Source organism: Bos taurus, chromosome 4, assembly GCF_002263795.3.
Source record: "Bos taurus isolate L1 Dominette 01449 registration number 42190680 breed Hereford chromosome 4, ARS-UCD2.0, whole genome shotgun sequence".
Taxonomy (NCBI): Eukaryota; Metazoa; Chordata; class Mammalia; order Artiodactyla; family Bovidae; genus Bos; species Bos taurus.
Window position 1 is genome coordinate 35,565,622 of NC_037331.1, and position 21,879 is coordinate 35,587,500.

The 21,879-nt window shown below is 34.8% G+C and overlaps 1 protein-coding gene across 2 annotated transcripts in view; it reads left to right on the plus strand.

The window, feature by feature from the left end:
* Positions 1 to 21,879, plus strand: part of SEMA3D (semaphorin 3D) — a 230,191-nt gene that overhangs the window by 175,939 nt on the left and 32,373 nt on the right. For both annotated transcript variants that reach the window (XM_059885665.1, NM_001206096.1), the window contains 3 exons: positions 6,944 to 7,058; positions 8,245 to 8,314; positions 11,044 to 11,188. In XM_059885665.1, coding sequence (XP_059741648.1) covers positions 6,944 to 7,058; positions 8,245 to 8,314; positions 11,044 to 11,188 — 330 coding nt within the window. The remainder of the gene's footprint in view (positions 1 to 6,943; positions 7,059 to 8,244; positions 8,315 to 11,043; positions 11,189 to 21,879) is intronic.

The following is a 21,879-nucleotide window of genomic DNA, read 5'->3' on the forward strand; positions in this document are numbered from 1 at the left end:
TATAGCTTTTTTTTTACTTTTTTTTAAATTTAATGAACTCTGATCCTACCTGAAAAAGACTGCAGAATGTGCCTAGATATGCCTAAATTTACTCTGTTAAACCTTCTTAGACAGTGATTTTTTGAACACAGTGTATTACCCGAGTCCTGCATTACTAATAATCTTTTTGAAGTAGTTAGAAAAACATGTTCTCCATTTTGGTTCTCCAACGACAAATCAAAAACAATCATCTCTAAACACTAGAGTTCTTTTCAAAAGAAAAGAAAAGAAATTTTTTTTCTTGAAATCCTATTCAGAAGTTATCCCTTCAAAACCACCATGTTCAATATCTGTCATCCAAGTTTTTTGTTTGTTTTTTCTTCTCCCCTTTGAGATATTCAAGTTTCCCTAGTTTTGCTTCTTTTATTACCAAGGTATTTCAAGATTATTAGTAGATAAATAGAAGACTCATTATTATTTTTCTTTTCTGCTTTTATTTTTAGTGGTCATAACGTGTTTTGCATCTCTATGAAATAGTTAAAGGAAACACAGTTAGGACATATTGTTGAAGAAGTCATATGCAGAAAAGGAAAGTAAAACATAGTTTTCTCATTTGATTCAGTGGGTTTCACGTCACTATTTTCCATGAGTTCTTTAATGTATTAGAATATCCTCATTTAAGCTCTTCCTCGCAGTATAACAATGTATTTTAATACATATGGTATGTCTTTCTAATTGGTCTCCTGGGAATCTTACTCTGGTTTTGACTTTTTATTTCTACCACATGATGATCATAGTTTCAAGCTTCTAAATAGGCCATCCTGCATTTGGATCACCCTTATCATTATTGACATATATAGCCTATTTAGATCATCCATATTAAGTTTACCATTTCTAAATTTTGTCCCTAGAATAATTCAGTGAAGAGTGAGGCACCCAGAGAGAAATACATTGAACAATTGCTCTGAAATGTTAGTTACTATGATCTTATCTCCAGAATTTCCTGGTGCAAATGGGTGATTTGAAGCTATATCTCAATACAAGATTATTTAAAATCTGCAAGGTACAGCAGTTATAAATGACAAATCAGATACAGAATATGAGTGATGTTTTAAAATATTATTCAACAGGCATTAAAGACACAGAAGTATTAACTTGCCTTGATATTTTTGAATTTGTAAAAAGGATCAATAGAAAGCCTGTATGTTTATCTCAATGTGATAGTGTCAGTTATAGAAAAAAAAGTTTTGTATTTTAATATTTAGATCATACTTCAGAAGAAAGTGGGTGGTGTTAGTTCAAGATAAAATCTCTGAGTATAAATGTTATTGACAGCTAGAATGGTGGATAGGGGTGCACAAACGTGCCTAGATTATGGTTTTTAAAGTGCTTCAGGGAATTGCATTCTCTTGTCTGCACAAAGATGCAGGAGAGTTCCATTAGGCAAAATAACTTTTAATCAAAGGAGAATTTATAACCTCTGACTTAACCATCAAACTGTTTTTCTTAAGTGTTTAAGATGTTTATTTATTTGAAAAGTCTGGTGTCCTTCAAATTTAACTAATTAATATGGTTACAGATTTCTGAATGCACATCTGTATTTTAATTGAATACACTGTGTTCAATGTTCACAAATGTCTTGGAGATTTCACTGATTTACAGAATCTTGAGGATTTAAGAGCATAGGAGCTGAACAGCAGTTAATACACTAAGAGCTTCTGTTTCTCAGTATAAAGGTGAACATGACAATATTTATAAAGTGTTGAGAGATCCTTGGAAAGGATGTTATACAGAGATAAAATCATGTTTAACAGATGAACCCAGCATAGTGACCTAAAGGTCAAAAGATACACTCAATAAAAGTTCATGTGTGACAGCTTGTAGCTACTCTATGTGTCCATGTAAGATTTATAAGGACTTGAGTTTGCTGTGACAGAAGAAGGAAAATGGAATCACCATTAACCTACCTCCTGGCTGATCTCCCCATTAGGAGATTCCAGGATTAGAAGATCATAGTATTTTATAATATGCAGCTATTACCCAATCAAATGATTCAGAGATACTCTATTTTAAACTGCACAAAAATTGTGAATTGTTTTTCATTTTTAAAATTTTTGGTTTTTATTAATCACTTTAAAGTTAAGAAATATGGCAAACATGTAAAAAACTATAGAGAATGAAAAAACAGGCACCTTCTACACTCACTACCCACATTGTACACATGTGGTTGGGTTTGTTTACATTTAATTTCATTGGTACTTTCATCTGCATCTTTGTGGAGAGGATGGCAAGGCTCTTGGTAAGTCTAACCACAAAGAAGCTGTGGAGTGGAAACACAGAACTGACCAATGACTAAAAGCTGCTGATTTTGACATCTCAATAATAAATCTACAGTGTTAGTGAGATAGTTGTGTTCTTTAGAACCTCACAAAAATAAGCAAGGAGGTGACAGTTTAGTACAAAAGTGGTTACTTCCCTTTCAGCCCTCTTCTGGGCTTAAAGTTCTCAGGGGGGATTTTGTGGATTTGCAAACAAATCCAGAGACTGAGAGCTGGCCCACAAAATCAGTCAACTGACACTTCTCTGCAGGAGAAATACAACTCCTTGTGAACTGAACTTTGCCATCCCAGGTCATGCTTCTGGATGTCTGTAAGAGTTACTATCCAGACATTAAATGCTTATAATCCATTCCTGAGAGCTATTATCCCAGAAACTATACTTGTTTTCCCATTGACAGCAGGTGGCTTTCATCTTTGACCTGGATTTTTGTGTTTGTTTTTATCTTTTTATTCCTTGAGAGGCCACGCATGGCGGCTCAATGGGTAGGCAAGAACCTTTAAAGATTCTTTTGCTCAAAGGACTGCAGTTTCTATTTGTCAGATTGAAAAAAAAAAATTCAGGTACAGTATAAATCTCTTTTCTTTTCAACAAATTTGGAGCTAAGAGAATAGGTAGAGTTTTTGATGGTTTGTCTTAAAATATGGGTGATAACTGCAAATATAAAGAGGGATGGTGTTTGAAAATGAGCCATTTCTTATCACTTTTATCTAATATTATGTTGAAAAGAGAATGTGATTGCTCATTGTTACAATGACATAGTAATGTGTACAGTGTTAAAGGAATGTCATGGAGCGAATACTTGATACTATCTGCTTATTCACTTAGCAAAATCATTTGGATAACTTCTAGGGGTAAAGCAGTGAACCAAACATGATCCCTGGTATTGTAATTATGATAGTCGATCTGTTTCTTCATGCACATTGAGTCAATACTATTTTTAGTATTTATTACTGGCTCCCAAAATGTACAAATATAAGTGATGACAATTTTATAAATATTATAAATATGTAAGAAGAATGCATTAAAATAGACTTTAGAGTTCTGCTTAGTAAAACCTAGGCTTTGCTAAAACAAAACATATAAAGGCTAGGTGTGAGAGTTTAAAAAGACTAAAGGTCATTAGAAAGATGAGATAACACATTTTTAAATTTATTTAAAATCTTTCTTTCTGAATAATTACAGATAACATTTTTTTTCACAGGCATTATACTGTGCATTATACAGAATTCATTATTACCTTAGGAGGAAGCATTAATATTAATATCTGGGTATATATTAAGTGATCTGAGGATATTAGCAGTATAAATAAAAACTATGTCTGGGAAAATCTGCCTTTGTATCTGCAGACATTGGAAATCATTTAATAGCTAGCTGAAATATTTTTATTATTGAGCAGTGATACTCAAACAATAGATGTAGGTTCGATCCCTGTGTCAGGAAGATCCCCTGGAGAAGGAAATGGTAACCCACTCCAGTATTCTTGCCTGGGAAATCTCATGGACAAAGGAGCCTAGTGGGCTACAGTCCACAAGGTTGCAAAGAGTTAGATACAACTTAGCAACTAAACAACAATAGTTCAAGAAATAGAGGCACAATATACGAAATATAAATTTAAGAGCAATTAACAATCATGTTTGCTTCTAGAGGGTTATTATATAAAATATATTATGTATTCATTTTCTTTCTTTCTTTGCTAATTACTAAATCTTTTAGTAATTCTTCATTATGTACTAAATTATATACAGATGCTTTGGTCTGGTATCAAAGCCTTCCTTGATCTTACCCCAGTTTACTTTGTAATATTTTCCTCTATTTCAGTTTATCCCAGTCTTTATCTAAACCAGATTTGTCCTTGTTCACCTTACCCATCTCTGTTTTCCCAGTTGTTCTTTGCCCCTGGTTTCCAACATCTAGAATATTTCTTGAACCAATCTCTGAATGTGTGAATCCACCTGTAATCTTAGACAATATTAAATCTTAGTGAGTTCTGTCCTCGTTTTCCTAACAAATTTCAGAGAAGGCTCAGATTTTTTGGCATTTATCTCTATTTTTATCTGTACTTTTTCTAAAGACTTCTGTCAATTTTATCTTGTATTTTTATTCACTAATTATTCAACATATTTTAATAAATATCTGACAGTCAGGATGTTAGTGGTATATTTGGAGTAGATGCTGGATAAAAAGAATAAGAATACATTTTCTGATGAGAATTTAAAACCCTAGAAGTTATTTTGCTTTTTATTATTGCCATGTGTTAATAGTTCTATACAGCATCAGTGGCAGAATATTATTGCCAGAAAAAATCTTTTGTTTGTCCAAGTTCTAAACAATTGCTGTGGTTACCACTGTGTTTCTATTATGTACATTTACATGTATATGTATAATCAGCCCCCAACACACATGAACTCAGCTACACACATTTCAAGGATAAGCTCACATTGAGGGAATGCCCTGGTGGTCCAGTGGTTAAGACTCCACACTTGCACTGCTATGGGCCCAGGTTTGATCCCTGGTCAGGGATCTAAGATGCCACAAGTTTCACCATGAGGCCAAAAATAAAAAGAAAATTGTGGCGGATTCATTTCGATATTTGGCAAAACTAATACAATATTGTAAAGTTTAAAAATAAAATAAAATTTAAAAGAAAAGGGTAGGTTCACACTCACTTGGAGTTATTTAAAACTTTTAAGATTAAGACAATGTAAGCTGTGAGGTGTGACATTTTGTTCATTAAGTGCAAACTTGAGTTCATACTGCTTATTGATTTTGAATGTATTTAAAATTTTAAATTATTTTTAAGTAGTTTGTTATAAACCTAAAGAATTCAAGCAAATGATAATTACTCATCTATATGGAGCTATACTTGAACTACTTCTGCTGTTTAGCAGAGATGGATGTGAAACACCATTCACTCACTCTGGGTGTCACAGTACACCCTTGGTGTTGGTTATAAAGACAGCTCTCGTCTCCAGTCTCAGGGACCTTGCTTGCCCTGTTAGCTCTGCCACAGATCCTTTAGCCTTCTGAGATTTGCTCTGGTCTATTAGGACATCATCTGAGAATCTAGATTTCCATATTACCCGTGTTAAACTCAAAGTGCTCTCTTTCTCCTGCCCTCCCTTTCCTCTCCTCTTCTCCTTTTCTTTCTTCAAAAAAAGCAACTATTTATTGTGTATAACTTTGAATTCTCTTGGTTGGAGTTGTCATTTAGATGCTTTTCTCTAAATTAATTTTCAGAGATTAAAGAACCACAGAGAAATTAGTTCTAGATATCCAGACCTGAAATTTGATAGTGAACTATTTATTAACTTCATAGTAACATAGCATGAAGGACAAATTTTTTTATATAATTTATCTTTACATGGAAATATAGTAATGGAAATCATGGCTTCATAATTTTTGAAAGTCAAAATTAAGTACTGAATGCATTTATACCATGAAAGTCTTATTTATTTATTATAAGCATAGCAGATTTAGTTGAGCCAAATAAAAAAATCATCTTAATTTTAGTGTTCACAGGGACATATTAAATTAAAAATAATAAAAATATCTTTTTATGGTGAATTATTGAACAGCATAACCCTGTTTATTCTCCCTAATTGATTTAAATGCCTACATCTTGCTAAATGTCTAAAGAATATATTTTTTCAATTTTTTACTGAGGTATAATTGGCATACAACATTAGTCACAGGTATATAACATAATGATTTCATATTTGTATATACTGTAAAAGGATCACCACAGTAAGTCTACTTAATGTCCATTATCATATATAGTTGCAATGTTTTTCACTCTTAGCAACTTTCAAATATGAAATACAGTATAATTTATACTCACCATGCTGTATGGTATATCTGCACGTCTTATTTTATAACTGGAAGTTGGTACCTTTTGACCCCCTTCCCCATTTCACTCACCTACCACTAAAGAACATGGTTAATGAAATATTTCAGAATAAAATAGTGTGGAAAAACATCAATTAGTATTTAAAACAAGATTGCTTTTATATGTATGCTATTATGTGTATGTTATGTTGTCTTGCATTTAATTAGTAGAGTACTAAATTTGGAAAAAGCTATTCCAAAATATACCAAAGCATATTTCTAAAGGATGCAAATAATTCATCTAAATCATATGACTAATGTACAAATCAGTGCTAACATTTATTGAATACAAGTTGTCTGGCCTTTGCTAAGCACTTGACAAAATTTTTTCCATTTAATCATCAAAATAATGATATCTCAAGGCATTTATCATATTTTGTCAATGAGAAAACAGAGACTTGGAGAATTAAATTGCCTTTTGTAAGTCATAGAGAGAAAATTGGTAGAGATGGGAGTTGATTCCAAGCCTGTATTATTTACTGTTGGCTTGCACGCATCTGCTCATTCAGCAGAGCTATGGTGTTTACACTGTACATTAAACTGTGAAAAAAGCATTTAATGTTGAAGGACAAAACTGCCTTTTCCCTCCTTAGAAAATTCAAGGAGGAAAGCTCTTGAATTGCTTACAAAGAGAGTAAGCAATGACATCAATAAGACACTGCCTATAGTAACCACCAGTTTTAGTTGGTGATAAAATCATGTTAGTAAATCTGTATCTTATTTTTTTTTCTTTTTTCAGAATGATGTAGGAGGACAACGCAGCCTGATAAACAAATGGACCACTTTTCTCAAGGCCAGATTGATTTGCTCAATTCCTGGAAGTGATGGGGCAGATACTCATTTTGATGAGCTTCGTAAGTCACGTTTCTTTTCTCTTAAAAAAAAAAAAAAGGAGTCTTACCTCCTAATTAAGTAATTTAGCATATATTTTATTTTAGCCCCAAATACCTGATAATAAAGCCCAGGACAGCTTGCCAGAGTGGTACTTACTAAATTCCCACACACAAAAGAACGTGGGTGCACATCGTAATGAAGCAATTCCCTTCTTTGTAAGCGTCCTCAAAGTTATGATGGAAACTAAACTGTGGTCAGAAATGGACACTTACGAGCTCCGGGATGCCACAGTCGATCCATTCTTCATGCAGTCTTTTATCTGGAAGGAGCCGCCAGCTGTAGGTAGCAAGAATGTGGGCTCCTCGTTCTATAGATGCCCTCTGCTGGAAATGCCCTGCAGATTTGGAGAACTCTGTCCCTTCTGACTTTCTAGTAAAAAGGATATGCCAAGAAGCATTAGATTCTTCTCTTTCATTTCGCCTCTCTACTCTGAGTGTGATGCTAGAAGGAATTTGTCAGTTGTATATAAAGTTAGTATCATTAGCTTTTACCTTTTGAATTTTTTTTTGTGGTTTTGTCATGCAATGTAAAAATTGATATCATTGAATAATTTTTGTCAGTATTGCATTTAAAATATTGAAGTCTATGTTCAATATTCATGGATGATTTCTCATGCTGTATATAAGCATGCACACCTCTTAAATAATACTTTAAGGGATATTATTTACACTGCTTTAATATCAGTGTTGAACAAGTAATTACACAATACTGCACAAGAAATGTACTGCTCCAGCTGTTTTCATAGTTACCAAATAGATAATTGAATTACTAACAAGCTGGTGCAGTTATAAGAAAACACCTTGTTTTAACACTGGAGGGTAAAAATAACCCATTTTTACTTTCAATTCTCCATGAAGTCACATACAGCTAATAGGAAACAGACATGGAGCTTATCAAGTGAACCATCCCATTTACAGGTGATTGAAGTAAACACCTCGGAGGTTAAATGTTCAACACAGTGCCAGATAGCTAGTGAGAACTGGACCTTTCCCCTTAATTTCTTTTGTCATAAGGTAATGACTGTCACTGTTATCTTAATTTTACATACTATTTAGAGTCTCAGAAATATTGCATTATTAAGGAAAAAGCAAACGTGATATTGAGAAATACAAATTACAGTGAATTGTTATTTTTTCCCATTAATAGAAGACATTTACTTACTCCCCACGAGAGATGAAAGAAATCCTGTAGTGTATGGAGTCTTTACCACAACCAGGTAAGTTAAAAAAATGCTGTAATCTTTCCAGAGAATTGATATATATATGTAAGAAAATAGTTCTGTGTTCTCTTTGCCCCTTTCTTTTGTATAAAAAAATACACATTTTTTTTCATTTTACTTTTTTATATAGTGTTTCCTAGATATCAATACATAAAATGTCTCTGTTCTCTTTACACCAGCAGAGCATCCCCTATACTGACCACCACAATTTATTTAATCAGTCCCCTGTATAGACATTTCCATTGTTTCCAGTCCTTTGCTAATATACATAATACTTCGGGGACTAACTTTGTACATATGCTATTCCCTGTAGGAGCGAGTAAATCTCTGTGAGCTAAATTTCTAGACTAAAATTACTGGATACGAGGGCACATGCATATATTAATCACAATATATTGGTCTAGCTGCATGACATAGAGGTAACACTAACAAAATACAAAATACTATCCAGGCTCTAATCAGGAGATGACACTCTTGACTTTTAGAATGTCTTCACATGGACTTACTTGCACTTACCCTTTACAAAGATGGGAGAGTGGCTATTACTATCACCACATCATCACTGCTCGACTAAGTTAAACAAAGGAAGTTGGTATTACATGTGTTTGACTGAAGAAGAGTAAGTAATTGCTAGGACAAGAACTGAAGTTGTTTTCCTAACTTCTGCACTTGTATTATCTTCCTTCTGCTTAATGCTGTCCTGTATTGTCATTGAGGCTCTGTGACTTCCTTAAAAGTTCTCCTAGCAGCCATGAAGCATTCTCAAAGAATATTTGGACCTCACTTGATCTTATTTAATGATAATTTTATTTAACTCAGTAACTTAGTAACTTACATTTGACTCCATTCCAAATGCACTTTTATTCTTGTTAGTTATTACTGCCTATATTACATTCTTTGAAATACTTTTCACTTTTCCCATTGTGCTGCTATCAATCATTATGAATGTATATTGATTGCAGTATTGGAGGATTAATCAGTGTTGGCATTAGCATTGGACAAGTGGTCTTCCTGCCTCCTTTTGAATAAATAATATTCATTTATTATTTTATATTATATAAATTATATTATATTATAATATAAAATATTATAAAATATAAAAATATTATATAATATTTTGTGGGCAACATACGTTTTCTGAGAATTTACTGTCATTTAGTTCACAATACCTTAAGTAGAAACTCAAATGGACTTTTGGTTCAAAATATATCAGAAAACAAAATACTATTTAGTTAATTATAAAATATAGGGTGGAAATATTTAAATACAACAATAGAGAGGATATGCTCAGAAGCTGCTATTTTGAACCCCATTTTTCTGCTATTATAATAATTTATATCTTAACTAAAAAGGTGCAGGAAGAGCACGTGCCTGTAGTTATTCAAGTATTTGAGCCCTGGTTCTCTTGACATCTTTTCATTCACAGAACTTTCTTTGAAGTCACTGTGCATTTCACACACAAGGCATAGACATGTGCCAGGAAAATACAGCCCCAAGATAGTTCTCTTTTTCTACTATCAAGTTTTTGCCCACCCAGAGTGTGAAGTTACAAGTCAGCTCTTTGTTCTTGGTGTACTTGATTATTTTATTTTTAATGCTGCCCTGGCAAGTGAGGTAATGTCGGGATGCAAGTCATATCCTTGTTCCAATGACAAGATGTAATTAATCTGCAATAACACCAATACCATTAAGCATAATTCCTTTAAAGTATCAAAGACAGATCATGTGATCTTTATGGGGGTCATCATTTCCCTTCGTAGCAGCTAGTTTTCTCCCAGCTGCCTGTTCACCATCAGATCCCAAGGCTTCCCATTAATGTCCTTCCAAGAATTATTAATGATTGAGTTACTCATGTCAGAGAATCCTAAGCTCATTTGTGTAGTGCCAAGCTGAGCCTCTTAGAGTGTAAATGGTGATCTTATTTTTAAGAACACAAATCACTGTAAGTTTTAGATTCAGAGAAATGTCTTTTAATTTCTAGAAATAAAACAAAAATGAAATGTCTGCCAGTGCTAACAATTTTCATCATCAGTTTGAGACAATGTGTTGAATTCCCATGGAGCTTTTCTGCTCCTGAATTGGATGTCCCCTTCCTGTGTAATCGTGTCCCCTTCCGGTGTAATCATGATGAACTTTAAGCATCAGATAAATTACATAAACTCAGAAATCCAAAAAGGGATTAAAGATATTATTTCAGTGTTTTTTAATTAATAAAAATTATCTGACAAAATTATTAATAGCCAGTATTTATGGACATTCAAGAAAGCAGATAAACAAGGTATTTCCATACCTAAATATTCCTTTTTATAAAAGTAGGTAATGTAACTCTTAATTTTGTAAGTTCCTTAGAAAGCATTATGTTATAATAACTTCAAATAAAATTCAAGAGTATGTGAATAAATGATACTGTTTCTTGCATAATCCTGTCTATCCCCCAGTTTTTCTAGGTGATTCCTATTTGTCCATCAGATATCAATATAGACACTGTCCGCTCCCTGAAAACTTACTAGAGACCCTTGTACTGGGTACCCATCTGCGTGTATAGTTTACTATAATTACTATAGTTAAACTATTGTTTACTATAATTACCTGTAATGTAACTGTTATCAAACCTTTTTCAGGATTATTTGGCTCTAAGCTCCTTTAAGACATAGGCCCATTTTGTCTGCAGCACCTGTCGGATAGAATGGACCAGCGAATGACTGGATCCTGTTGCTTTCTTTCAGCTCCATCTTCAAAGGCTCTGCCGTGTGTATGTATAGCATGGCTGACATCAGAGCAGTTTTTAATGGTCCCTACGCTCATAAGGAAAGTGCAGACCATTGCTGGGTGCAGTATGATGGAAGGATTCCTTATCCCCGACCTGGCACAGTATGTATTCAACTTAATAATCAAAATATTATTTTAGGTCCATGTTCTCTTCCTAATTCTAATAAACTATGTTATTCACCACAGCAAAATGCACTGTGGTTTTAAAATAATTATTTACAGTGATGTGTTAAAATGTCTGACCTTTACTGGAACTTAACATTTTTCTTTTGAGTAAGAATTATAAGTACTACAGCAAATAATGGGCTGTATGGTAAGGAGCAAACTACCCTGGGAATATAGTATTTATCCTCAAAGTGTCAATAGAATTGTCAAAATGATTTAATATCTAGAATAACAAATATTCCAAGTTAGAAGGAAATGCCAAATAAGTATTTATTCCTCACATACAACTCTGCATGTAGCTAGAGTCTTCTAGTCCCTGTTTCTATTTTAAAAAGACTATACATCACTTATAATTGTTCATTTAACTTATATCTTCTCTTATTCTGCATTCATTTTTATTATGTTGCACCTTGGAATTTATTTTAGATGTGGAAAATACCTAGGAAACACTGAGTCCAAAATTCTATTCAAACAGCATAAATCATGTTCGGAACAGAGGTGAAAAAAGTACGAAATGTGATTTAGAGTTTATGCATCTGTTTAAAAAAAAAAACCTTTGTAGTTTAAAATCTGTATGTACATGATAAATGGAAGGCTTTTGTTTTGTTGATGTGATTAAAACAGTTATGTTACTATTTTAGGAATGGTTAATTGACCTAATAGAAAGGGAAAATGCCTTTTAAAAAAGATTAATTCGTAATAAATATTTCTATGAAGAGCACTAAAATAATCATCAAAATCTCAGAAAAGTTACTGATTTAACCCATCTAATTCTAATGACTTTTATCTTTTCACATGTTTGTTCTTAAAGAGGAAACATCTGGTAGCCAGGCGTTCTGAGTTCTCTTTTCATCTTCCTGTTATATAACCTAATTAAATTGGGGAAACATAGTTTACTACCATGTCTATTTTCCCTTTCAAAATTCCTCAACATAAATTTATTTCATGGATGTTTTCTGGACTGATAAGGAGTAATCACAACTTTGGAAATGAAGTTCTGCATGTAACATTATGGTTTTCAGTGTTCACTTTTTAATTTTCTTTGAACATCATAGCTGTACTTGCTTGTTCCGTTTTTTTTTTTTTTTTTTTTAGACAGTAACATAGGGTGTAGGTGCTCTTAGGGTGTGCAGGTACTCTTCTAAAGGCTTTACAAGTCTTAATATCATCTTTATGATGACTCTGTGAAGCAAGTTCTGTTGTTATTAATGTCATTTTACAGACAAGCTATATCAGACACAGGTAGGTGCAGTAACTCACCCAAGGTCACGAAGTTTGTGAGTGGTGCAGCTGAGTTTTAAACTCAGATAAACCTATCGGCAGAATCCAAGCTCTTAGTCCTTGTACTCTGACACTATATTAAAAACTTGTTATGTTAAATTATATCTATTTTCCTCTTGCATGGGAGATCTTTTACTGGATATGCATGCTATATATATGTATACATAGATATAGGGCTTCCCAGGTGGCCCAGTGGTAAAGAATCCACGTGCCAGTGTAGGAGACGAGACATGGAGACACAAAGAGTCGGACACGACTGAGTGACTACACACACACACACATATATAAAGCCCTGTATGTATAGGGCTTCCTTTGTGGATCAGATGGTAAAGAATCCACCTGCAATGCAGGAGATCTGGGTTCGATCCCTGGGTGGGGAAGAACCCCTGGAGGAGGGAATGGCAATTCAGTCCAATATTCTTGTTTGAGAAATCCCATAGACAGAGGAGCCTGATGGGCTACAGTCCATGACGTTTGAGGTTTTTTTTTTTTTTTTTTTACTTTGAGGAGGATAGTTAAACTAAATTTCCTCTAGCTGAGAAAATCTTATGACATATGCTCATGGTCTCATAGTTTGTGAAGTGAGACTAGGATTAAATTTAGATTCACATAACTCTAAATCAAATATCATTAACCTCCATGCCATTCTGCCTTCAAAGTGATCAAATCAAACAACCAAACAGAACCTTACATTGTTTCTCCAGGGATCAATCTGTTCTCTACAAAAATAATGAAGTGTTGAAGCCTCATTGCACTTGTCATTTCTTTTATTGTAATTCAGGGAATATGACTTACTTTAATCAAAAGCATGCCTGAATAATTTGCTTTCTAGGAAATGTCAGGAAAGTGGCTTACTAAAAGCCACTTTTCACTTAAGTTAAAAATTTTAAATAGATTATTTTTAAAACTACCTTTGCAACTTCTATTTTCTCAACCATGTTGCTATTAAGAATTCTAAGTTGTTCTCTCAACAGTGCCTTGTGTTGACATTATCACTCCAGTAAATACACATGGGAACTTTCTGTGTGCCATAGCTACTTATTTTTCTTAGTTTAACAGACTTTTGTACTTCCTGTGATAAAAAGTCAAACCTAAACTCCTAGCCTTATGGTGATATCACTGCTCTACAATGTTAATGAGCCTGGCAACTCAAGAATGCACAAGATTCACTAATGGAATTCCTTCACTTCAAGTGATTCTTCTGCCCTCTGGTGTCCAAACATAATCTCTGAACAAATTATATTTTGTTCAAATGGGCCTTTTCAACCATTATTGAACTGCTGGTCTTGGTAATAAGTTCAAAGTGAAATACAGTATGAAAGAATCCACCAAACAGTGAGTGATAATAGGTCAGATATAGAAATCAGAGTGAGATCAGGCCAAAAAATAGCAGAATCTGGGAAAGATTTGTAATAGTAGGAGATTTTCTTTCTTACATTTACTATTAAAATTTTACTCTGTAGTTTTATTCTGTGTTGATGAGTTTTTATGTGGTTTTTTTGCGTGTGTGTGTGCTCAGTTGCTCAGCTGAGTCCGACTCTTTGCGGTCCCATGGACTGTAACCTGCCTAACTTCTCTGTCCGTGGAATTTTCCAGGCAAGAATACTGAAGTGGAGTGCGATTTCCTGCCCCAGGGGATCTTTCCGACCCTGGGGTGGAACTTGCGTCTCTAATGTCTCCTGCACTAGTGCCACCTGGGGAGCCCCAGTGATCTATGCATAAATGTTAACTATTAATATGTGTTTATTTCGATGTGAGCTTCAGTTTTAAAAACAGTCTCTTATCAAAAAGGTGAGAAGAAAGGATTTTTGAAAACAATTTACTTTAGTCAGAAACTTCTTACCAGATTTCTAAGTGTACAATACTGTATTGTTATCTACAGGCTGTAATATCATAGAGCACCTCTCTAGATTTTACCCTGTGTAACTGAAATTGTATACCCACTAATTGTGACTTACCATTCTTCACTTCCCCAAACCCCTGGAAACCATTGTTCTATTCTGTGCTTCTATGCTTTTGACTATGTTATATATATGGGGCTTCCCCAGTGGCTCAGTGGTAAAGAATCTGCCTGCAATGCAGGAGCTGCAGGAGATGTGGGTTCAATCCCTGGTCAGGAAGATCCCCTACAGGAGAGCATGACAACCACTCCAGTATTCTTGCCCGGAGAATCCCATGGACAGAGGAGCCTGGTGGGCTACAGTCCATAGGGTTGCAAAGAGTCGGACACAACTGAAGCGAGTTAGCACGCATGAACATGTTATATATATATATCAGTTCAGTTCAGTTCACTCAGTCGTGTCCGACTCTTTGTGACCCCATGAATCGCAGCACGCCAGGCCTCCCTGTCCATCACCAACTCCCGGAGTTCACTCAGACTCACATCCATCGAGTCAGTGATGCCATCCAGCCATCTCATCCTCTGTCATCCCCTTCTCCTCCTGCCCCCAATCCCTCCCAGCATCAGGATCTTTTCCAGTGAGTCAACTCTTCGCATGAGGTGGCCAAAGTACTGGAGTTTCAGCTTCAGCATCAGTCCTTCCAAAGAAATCCCAGGATATATATGTATATGTATATGTATATGTATATGTATATGTATGTGTGTGTGTGTATATATATATATATATATGGAATTAAGCAGTTTTTGTCCCTTATGACTGACTTATTTCACTTAGTGTAATGTTCTCCATGGTTTATTTACAAGTGGTAGGGTTTCCTTCTCTTTAACACTGAATAATATTCTACCCTATATATGTACCACTTTATAAAATCCGTTCATCAGTTAATGAATATTAGGTTGTTTTCACATAAGATCTGAAGGGTTGTCAAAAAATTAAAAACTAAAACTAACAAACGATCCAGCAACCCCACTTTGGATATTTATCCAAAAGAATTAAAATTGGAATCTTAAAGAGAGATTAGCACTCCCATGTTCATTTGCAGCATTATTCACAATAAACAAAATGTACAAAGTTTTTGAACTTAAAACATGTAAAGACTGTATGTTTCACTACTTTTGAACCATTCTCCCATAGTTTTTAAACAATTTCTAAACCTCTAATTTTGTAAAAATAACAATTCATTTTAAAATTACATTTTCTCCCAAATAGTTACCATTTTTATTGTTAAATGTTTCAGCTTTAATTTTAAAGATCAAACTTACATGTGAATTTCCCAACTAAGACTTCATTTTTTGGTAAGGAGCAATAAGATGTAATTATCCATATTGCCTTTTAATTTTATAACTTATTTTTATTATAGGTATATTGGAATTTGAATGAGAAATACATTAAAATTTCCATGAATAGCTTACACATCAGCAAAACCCATTGTTCTTTCTTTGTGTATAAATATTAGAAAGAGGTGATGCAAATGTTGACTCTGAAAATATCTGAATTCCTTGTTTCAAGGAGATATTGTTATCATATCGTAGGATAATAATACATAATGACAATAATTCAGTTTTTAGAGCAGACAGGATATATGCATTGGTGCTTCACTTATTATTAAAATGCTTGCTGAGAAATTCCAACTTTTACATTGGTCCATGTCCTCAACAGCAGGGGTTTGAAATAAAACATGGAATTCATGAGTTCCAAAACTCACCCTATTTTCTCTTCCTGATCTACCTAAAATATTTGGCCTGAGCAATGACATATTTCTGCAAAACATTGTTTTTATAGAGCTGATGATTCTTAGAATTGTATTTCTTCACAAATTTCCTAAATTAGATGTCTTCATGAATCTCCTAAATTAGATCTGAGTGTAACTTAGACTGGCCCCATTAAGTAAGGATTTTCTGATTATCTGCAGAGAAAAAAAGGTTTTAAGATTGATTCAAAGATAAGGATACAAAAAGAAAAATACTTCAAAAAAGTATCCTAAACTTCCTTTCTGTATTAGACTTTGAGTGCATGTGTGCTTAGCTGCTCAATCATGTCCATGTCTGACTCTTTGTGACCCTTTGGACTGTAGCCTGCCAGGCTCCTCTATCCATTGGATTTCCCAGGCAAGAATACAGCAGTGGGTTGCCATTTCCTTCTCCTGGGGATCTTCCCCACCCAGGGATTGAACTTGAATCTTCTGTGTTTCCCGACTCTCCTCCATTGCAGGCCGATTCTTTACTACTTGAACTACCAGGAAAACCATAGACTTTGAATCTTACCAAATGAGATGAAGAAAGTAATGGAAGAATCCCCTCACAGTGTTGCCCTATCTTTTCATTTATGCATCTGATAAATGTCTAAAACTTGGTTTCCATTTCCTTTAAGTTTTCCTAAGTATTTGGAAATCTTTGGGGAAATTAATTTTGTGTGTCACTACCTCATAGATGCCTCTCTATCATGTTAAATTCACAGTTTCATTTTTTTCCCCAATATTTGTTCACAGTATGGTTTTCCACTTACTGGATAACAAACTGTTACTTTATTACCACTTCTAAATTACCAAGAATATCTTTAATTCTAATCCTTCTAGGTTTTTGATTCTGGAAGGGAAAAGCAGAAGGAGGACTAGAACCTGGGCCTCCTGACTCCTGGTTCCTTAATCTGATACACTGAGGCGAGCATATGACAAAACATCTCTCTTTCCTTTAACTGTATATAGGACATGTTTCTCTGACAGGGTCAGATTCTAACAAGTCAATCTTTTCAACTGGCTTTCAGCCTTCTTTTCCAAAGGGACAGCATTAGCTTTTAAAATAAGATTCTCCAAATCCCAAACTATTGACTGTGTTCAATCAAGTTTTCATTTTTCTGGTATAGAAATCTCTCTAAAAGACAACCTTCAAAAACAAGAGATTTACCTGTCTCTACCTCTGGCTCTTCTAACTCTTAAATTGAATATAGCATCTTTCTTGCTCAAATATGTTATAAACTAACTCTCAGAGGAATAAAGGGGCTAGGATGGCACCTATTAAATTTGCATGTTTTACTTCATAAATAAAAATCAGACTGCTTTACACATTTAGCTTATTTTTCCCATTTTGCAAAAAATGAAAGCCGGGTTCAGTTGTTCCCCATGCCATGTCTTCCCTTGCACGGGGTCATCCCTCTGGTTTGTTTAAAAGGAAATTGCAACCTGCAGAGGAAAGCTCTAAGCAGCAGGGGGAGAAAACCTGTAACAGCTGTCTGGGGCCTACCAGGGGGCCAAGTTCTCTCATTGGATAAAACCCATTTTTCTCCTCTTATCCATTGCTTCCCACTGCACGATTGAAGGCCCTCTACAAACATGCAGATGTGCCAAGCATAACATGATCACACCTAGTCCAGGTGGCAGCCTGCCAGAGAAGATAGATAGGCGTGGAACCAGGGTTCACTGATGCTGGGTTTACCCTTTCATCTCAGAGCTGCCTACCAGGTCCTTTTCTCCTCTGTGCTTGTGCTGGTATTGTTTCCAGCAAGATACAGACATTTGAGAGTTTTGAGACTAGCTCTCTGTGTATTTTTTACCCTTCAAATTTTAAACTTAGAGTTTTTCTAAACAGTAGGTGGAGGCACAGATAAGTTCCTTGATTTATTTCTTACAATCACAGGAGCTAAAGTGATGGAGGTCAGGCAAATGTTAGAAAGCTGGGGGCAGAAATAAATTGCCCTCTACAGTATATTCGGATGGACTGAGTCAACAGGTAGAACTTAAAGTACATACGTACAGAGAAAACTTGGCTAGATTGTGAATACCTGGGATGTATGGTTACAAATGGAAAATCTTGTGGAAGGAAAATAATTGAAGATGGTTATTTAGATGGAGCATTTCCCCACACATTATCTTTCTCCTTTATGGAATTCTTCCCTAGTTTCTATTTACCTGCATAAGATGCTTGGCATCTCAAGTTATTTTTAGATCTCTGTGTGATGCAGGTATATGATATCAAAGGGGGAAATTCCCCTGGTTTTTAACATACTAAAATAACAATATTTGGTTCAAACTGTACTGTCTTAAACCTCAGGGAGTATCTCTACCAAATCACTTTCATTTGTGAAAGCAGAGTGGAGACGCAGACCAGAGAGATCACACACAGCAACCTAGAGGATAAAGATCTTATCCAAACACTGGCTGCATGCCATGAGGAAAAGCTGCCATATGAAAAAAATACATTTTCAAAGATCATTTTATAATAGGCAATAGAAACCAGATTTCCTTTCTTTTTATATTTTCTTAGATTTTAATATAGTTAAACCTTTTTGTCAGAAGGTGAGCAAGGAGGAAAATTTATACTTGTTTTTTGATAAATGGTCATAGCTTCATTTGCCTATACTTTCTCACATTAAAATTTCTTATAATTTGAATATTTGATGTAAAATCTGGCTTGAATGGTACAACATATCTTTTGAAATATTGGCTACTCTGTGATTGTAGCTACACAGTCAAAAGAGCTGATTTTCTTAAGTTAGAGAGCTGTTTCAAAGATGTAATGCAGGCAGAAATCTTGCATTTGCTTTGATTTTAATGATAGACCCGCCAGATAGCACCATAGGAGTTTTAAGCTATAAGCCCACTATGAATGGCCTTTGACTGAAACATGCAGCCTGTAATTGGGCAAGAGCTTTGTATCATTTGAGCTCCATATCCACTTTAAGTTACAGCTTAATCTGCTTAATACAGAATTTCTTCCATTATCTAGTTGACAGATTTCACTTGGCTAAGAGCAAAGTTCTAGAAACAGTGACTAAAGATACAGATATAGGTTCAGACCACCAACCAGCTAAGAATATGCTCAGTAAGTACCAAATGGCTAACATGCTAGGACATTTCTAACCTCTTTAGTGCAGATCCGGGACAAGACAATAAAACTGATCAAGAGAAGATCAGTTTCTTTTCACATGCAAGATTTTTATGACAGATAAATATATTCTTAAGTTATTTATGGAAAATCACTAACAGATTTTTTTTAAATTACAACTTCTTTGATATTTCTTATAATTTGGTGAGCTATTACAATTTTATTGCTGTAAATTTAAGGTCAGGGTCATTTATTGTGACTAACTCTAGTATGTTTAGTTCCATAGAATGACCCTGGTGAATGCTTTCACTGAGAAGTACAAATTCAGCCTTGACAGGATTTTAATTAGTGTAGTGATAGTGAAGTCGCTCAGTCGTGTCCGACTCTTTGCAACCCCATGGACTGTAGCCTACCAGGCTCCTCTATCCATGGGATTCTCCAGGCAAGAATACTGGAGTGGGTTACCATTTCCTTCTCCAGGGGATCTTCCCAACCGAGGGATCGAACTCTGGTCTTCCGCATTGGAGGCAGACGCTTTAACCTCTGAGCCACCAGGGAAGTACTGGATATAAACAACTCAGTTCAGTGCAGATTATGATTCCAACTTGTTGAAGAGCTAAAATATGGAGAAAGCAAGACTCTCTTATAAACTTTCCTAATACTGCTCATTTTCTTTTCGATGCTTTCCTCATATAGCTAAATTTTTTCATTCCCAAAAGAAATGTATTAGCCAATTAAGAATTCAAGTGTAACAACAGCATTATTCTGAGATAAATTCCTAAACTATAATAAAATAAAGTATATTTAGTTTGTGGGAGGGGAGATATTTGATGAAAAAAGTCAAATATGAAGCAATTCCCTTTTCATAATTTTGGATAGAGGCACATCGAATTCATTTAATTTGTAGCAGCGTAAAATTTTTACTTTTACCACCAGGGGGCAGTGTATACTAACTATTGAATTAGTGGATGCCAAAAGGTACACTTGAAGAGATGGTAGACAAGTGAAAATTCCCTGAGGGTTTCTCCACAGATCGTTTAGGGGAAGAGCTGTTGAACTGCTGAATTGTTCACAGTAAATTTTCACACCAGTTATGAAAAGCTAAATGATTATAATGTCAAACTATTAAAGCTGTTTTACAAGTAATTTTATGACATGTTGATTAGTTCCATTTTATTTTTTAACAATCATGGTTTTAATTTAAAACTGAAATTAAACATTAATTAAAGGAAGTTGAAAATAATGGTGTTTGTAAATAACTTTCTTTCAACTCAAATTTCATGTACCTTTGTAAAAAATAGAGCTCATTTTGGAAACTTTAGAAAATACAGATAAATGGATACAATTTAGATGTTTCTTTTGAACTTTAATAAGCAGGATACTTTGTTTTGTAAGGATCTCTTTGATGACCATTAGCCATTCCATCTGCCAACAAGTTAAGACAGTTGTCTTTTGAGATCTGAATTCAAGAAGAGAACAGTGTAAAAGGCAATAGAAATATCTATCACGGGGGTTTTATAGTCAGTTTTCTGAAGTTATACTTCTTGGAAGAAAAGATATGGATGGGAATTACCAATTTTCACCTATGCTAACACAACTAAAAAAGACTATTTCAAAAACTGGAGCCCAAATGGACATGGATAAAAGATTTAAAATGTGTGCACTATTAATGTTTCATTGAGGTATAATTGACATATAGTATATTAGTTTCATGTGTATAACATAATTTGATATTTGTATACACTGAAAGAAATGGTATGGACCTAACAGAAGCAGAAGATAATAAGAAGAGGTGACAAGAATACACAGAACTGTACAAAAAAGATCTTCACGACCCAGATAATCACGATGGTGTGATCACTCACACTCACCTAGAGCCAGATACCCTCGAATGTGAAGTCAAGTGGGCCTTGGGAAGCATCTCGACAAACTAGTGGAGCTAATGGAGGTGATGGAATTCCAGTTGAGCTATTTCAAATCCTGAAAGATGATGCTGTGAATGTGCTGCACTCAATATGTCAGCAAGTTGAGAAAACTCAACAGTGGCCACAGGACTGGAAAAGGTCAGTTTTCATTCCAATCCCAAAGAAAGGCAATGCCAAAGAATGCTCAGACTACTGCACAATTGCACTCATCTCACACACTAGTAAAGTAATGCTCAAAATTCTCCAAGCCAGGCTTCAGCAATACGTGAATCATGAACTTCCAGATGTTCAAGTGGTTTTAGAAAAGGCAGAGGAACCAGAGATCAAATTACCAACATCTGCTGGATCATGGGAAAAGGAAGAGAGTTCAAGAAAAACATCTATTTCTGATTTATTGACTATGCCAAAGCCTTTGACTGTGTGGATCACAATAAACTGTGGAAAATTCTGAAAGAGGTGGGAATACCAGACCACCTGACCTGCCTCTTGAGAAATTTGTATGCAGGTCAGGAAGCAACAGTTAGAACTGGACATGCAACAACAGACTGGTTCCAAATAGGAAAAGGAGTACGTCAAGGCTGTATATTGTCACCCTGCTTATTTAACTTAAATGCAGAGTACATCATGAGAAACGCTGGGCTGGAAGAAGCACAAGCTAGAATCAAGATTGCCAGGAGAAATATTAATAACCTCAGATATGC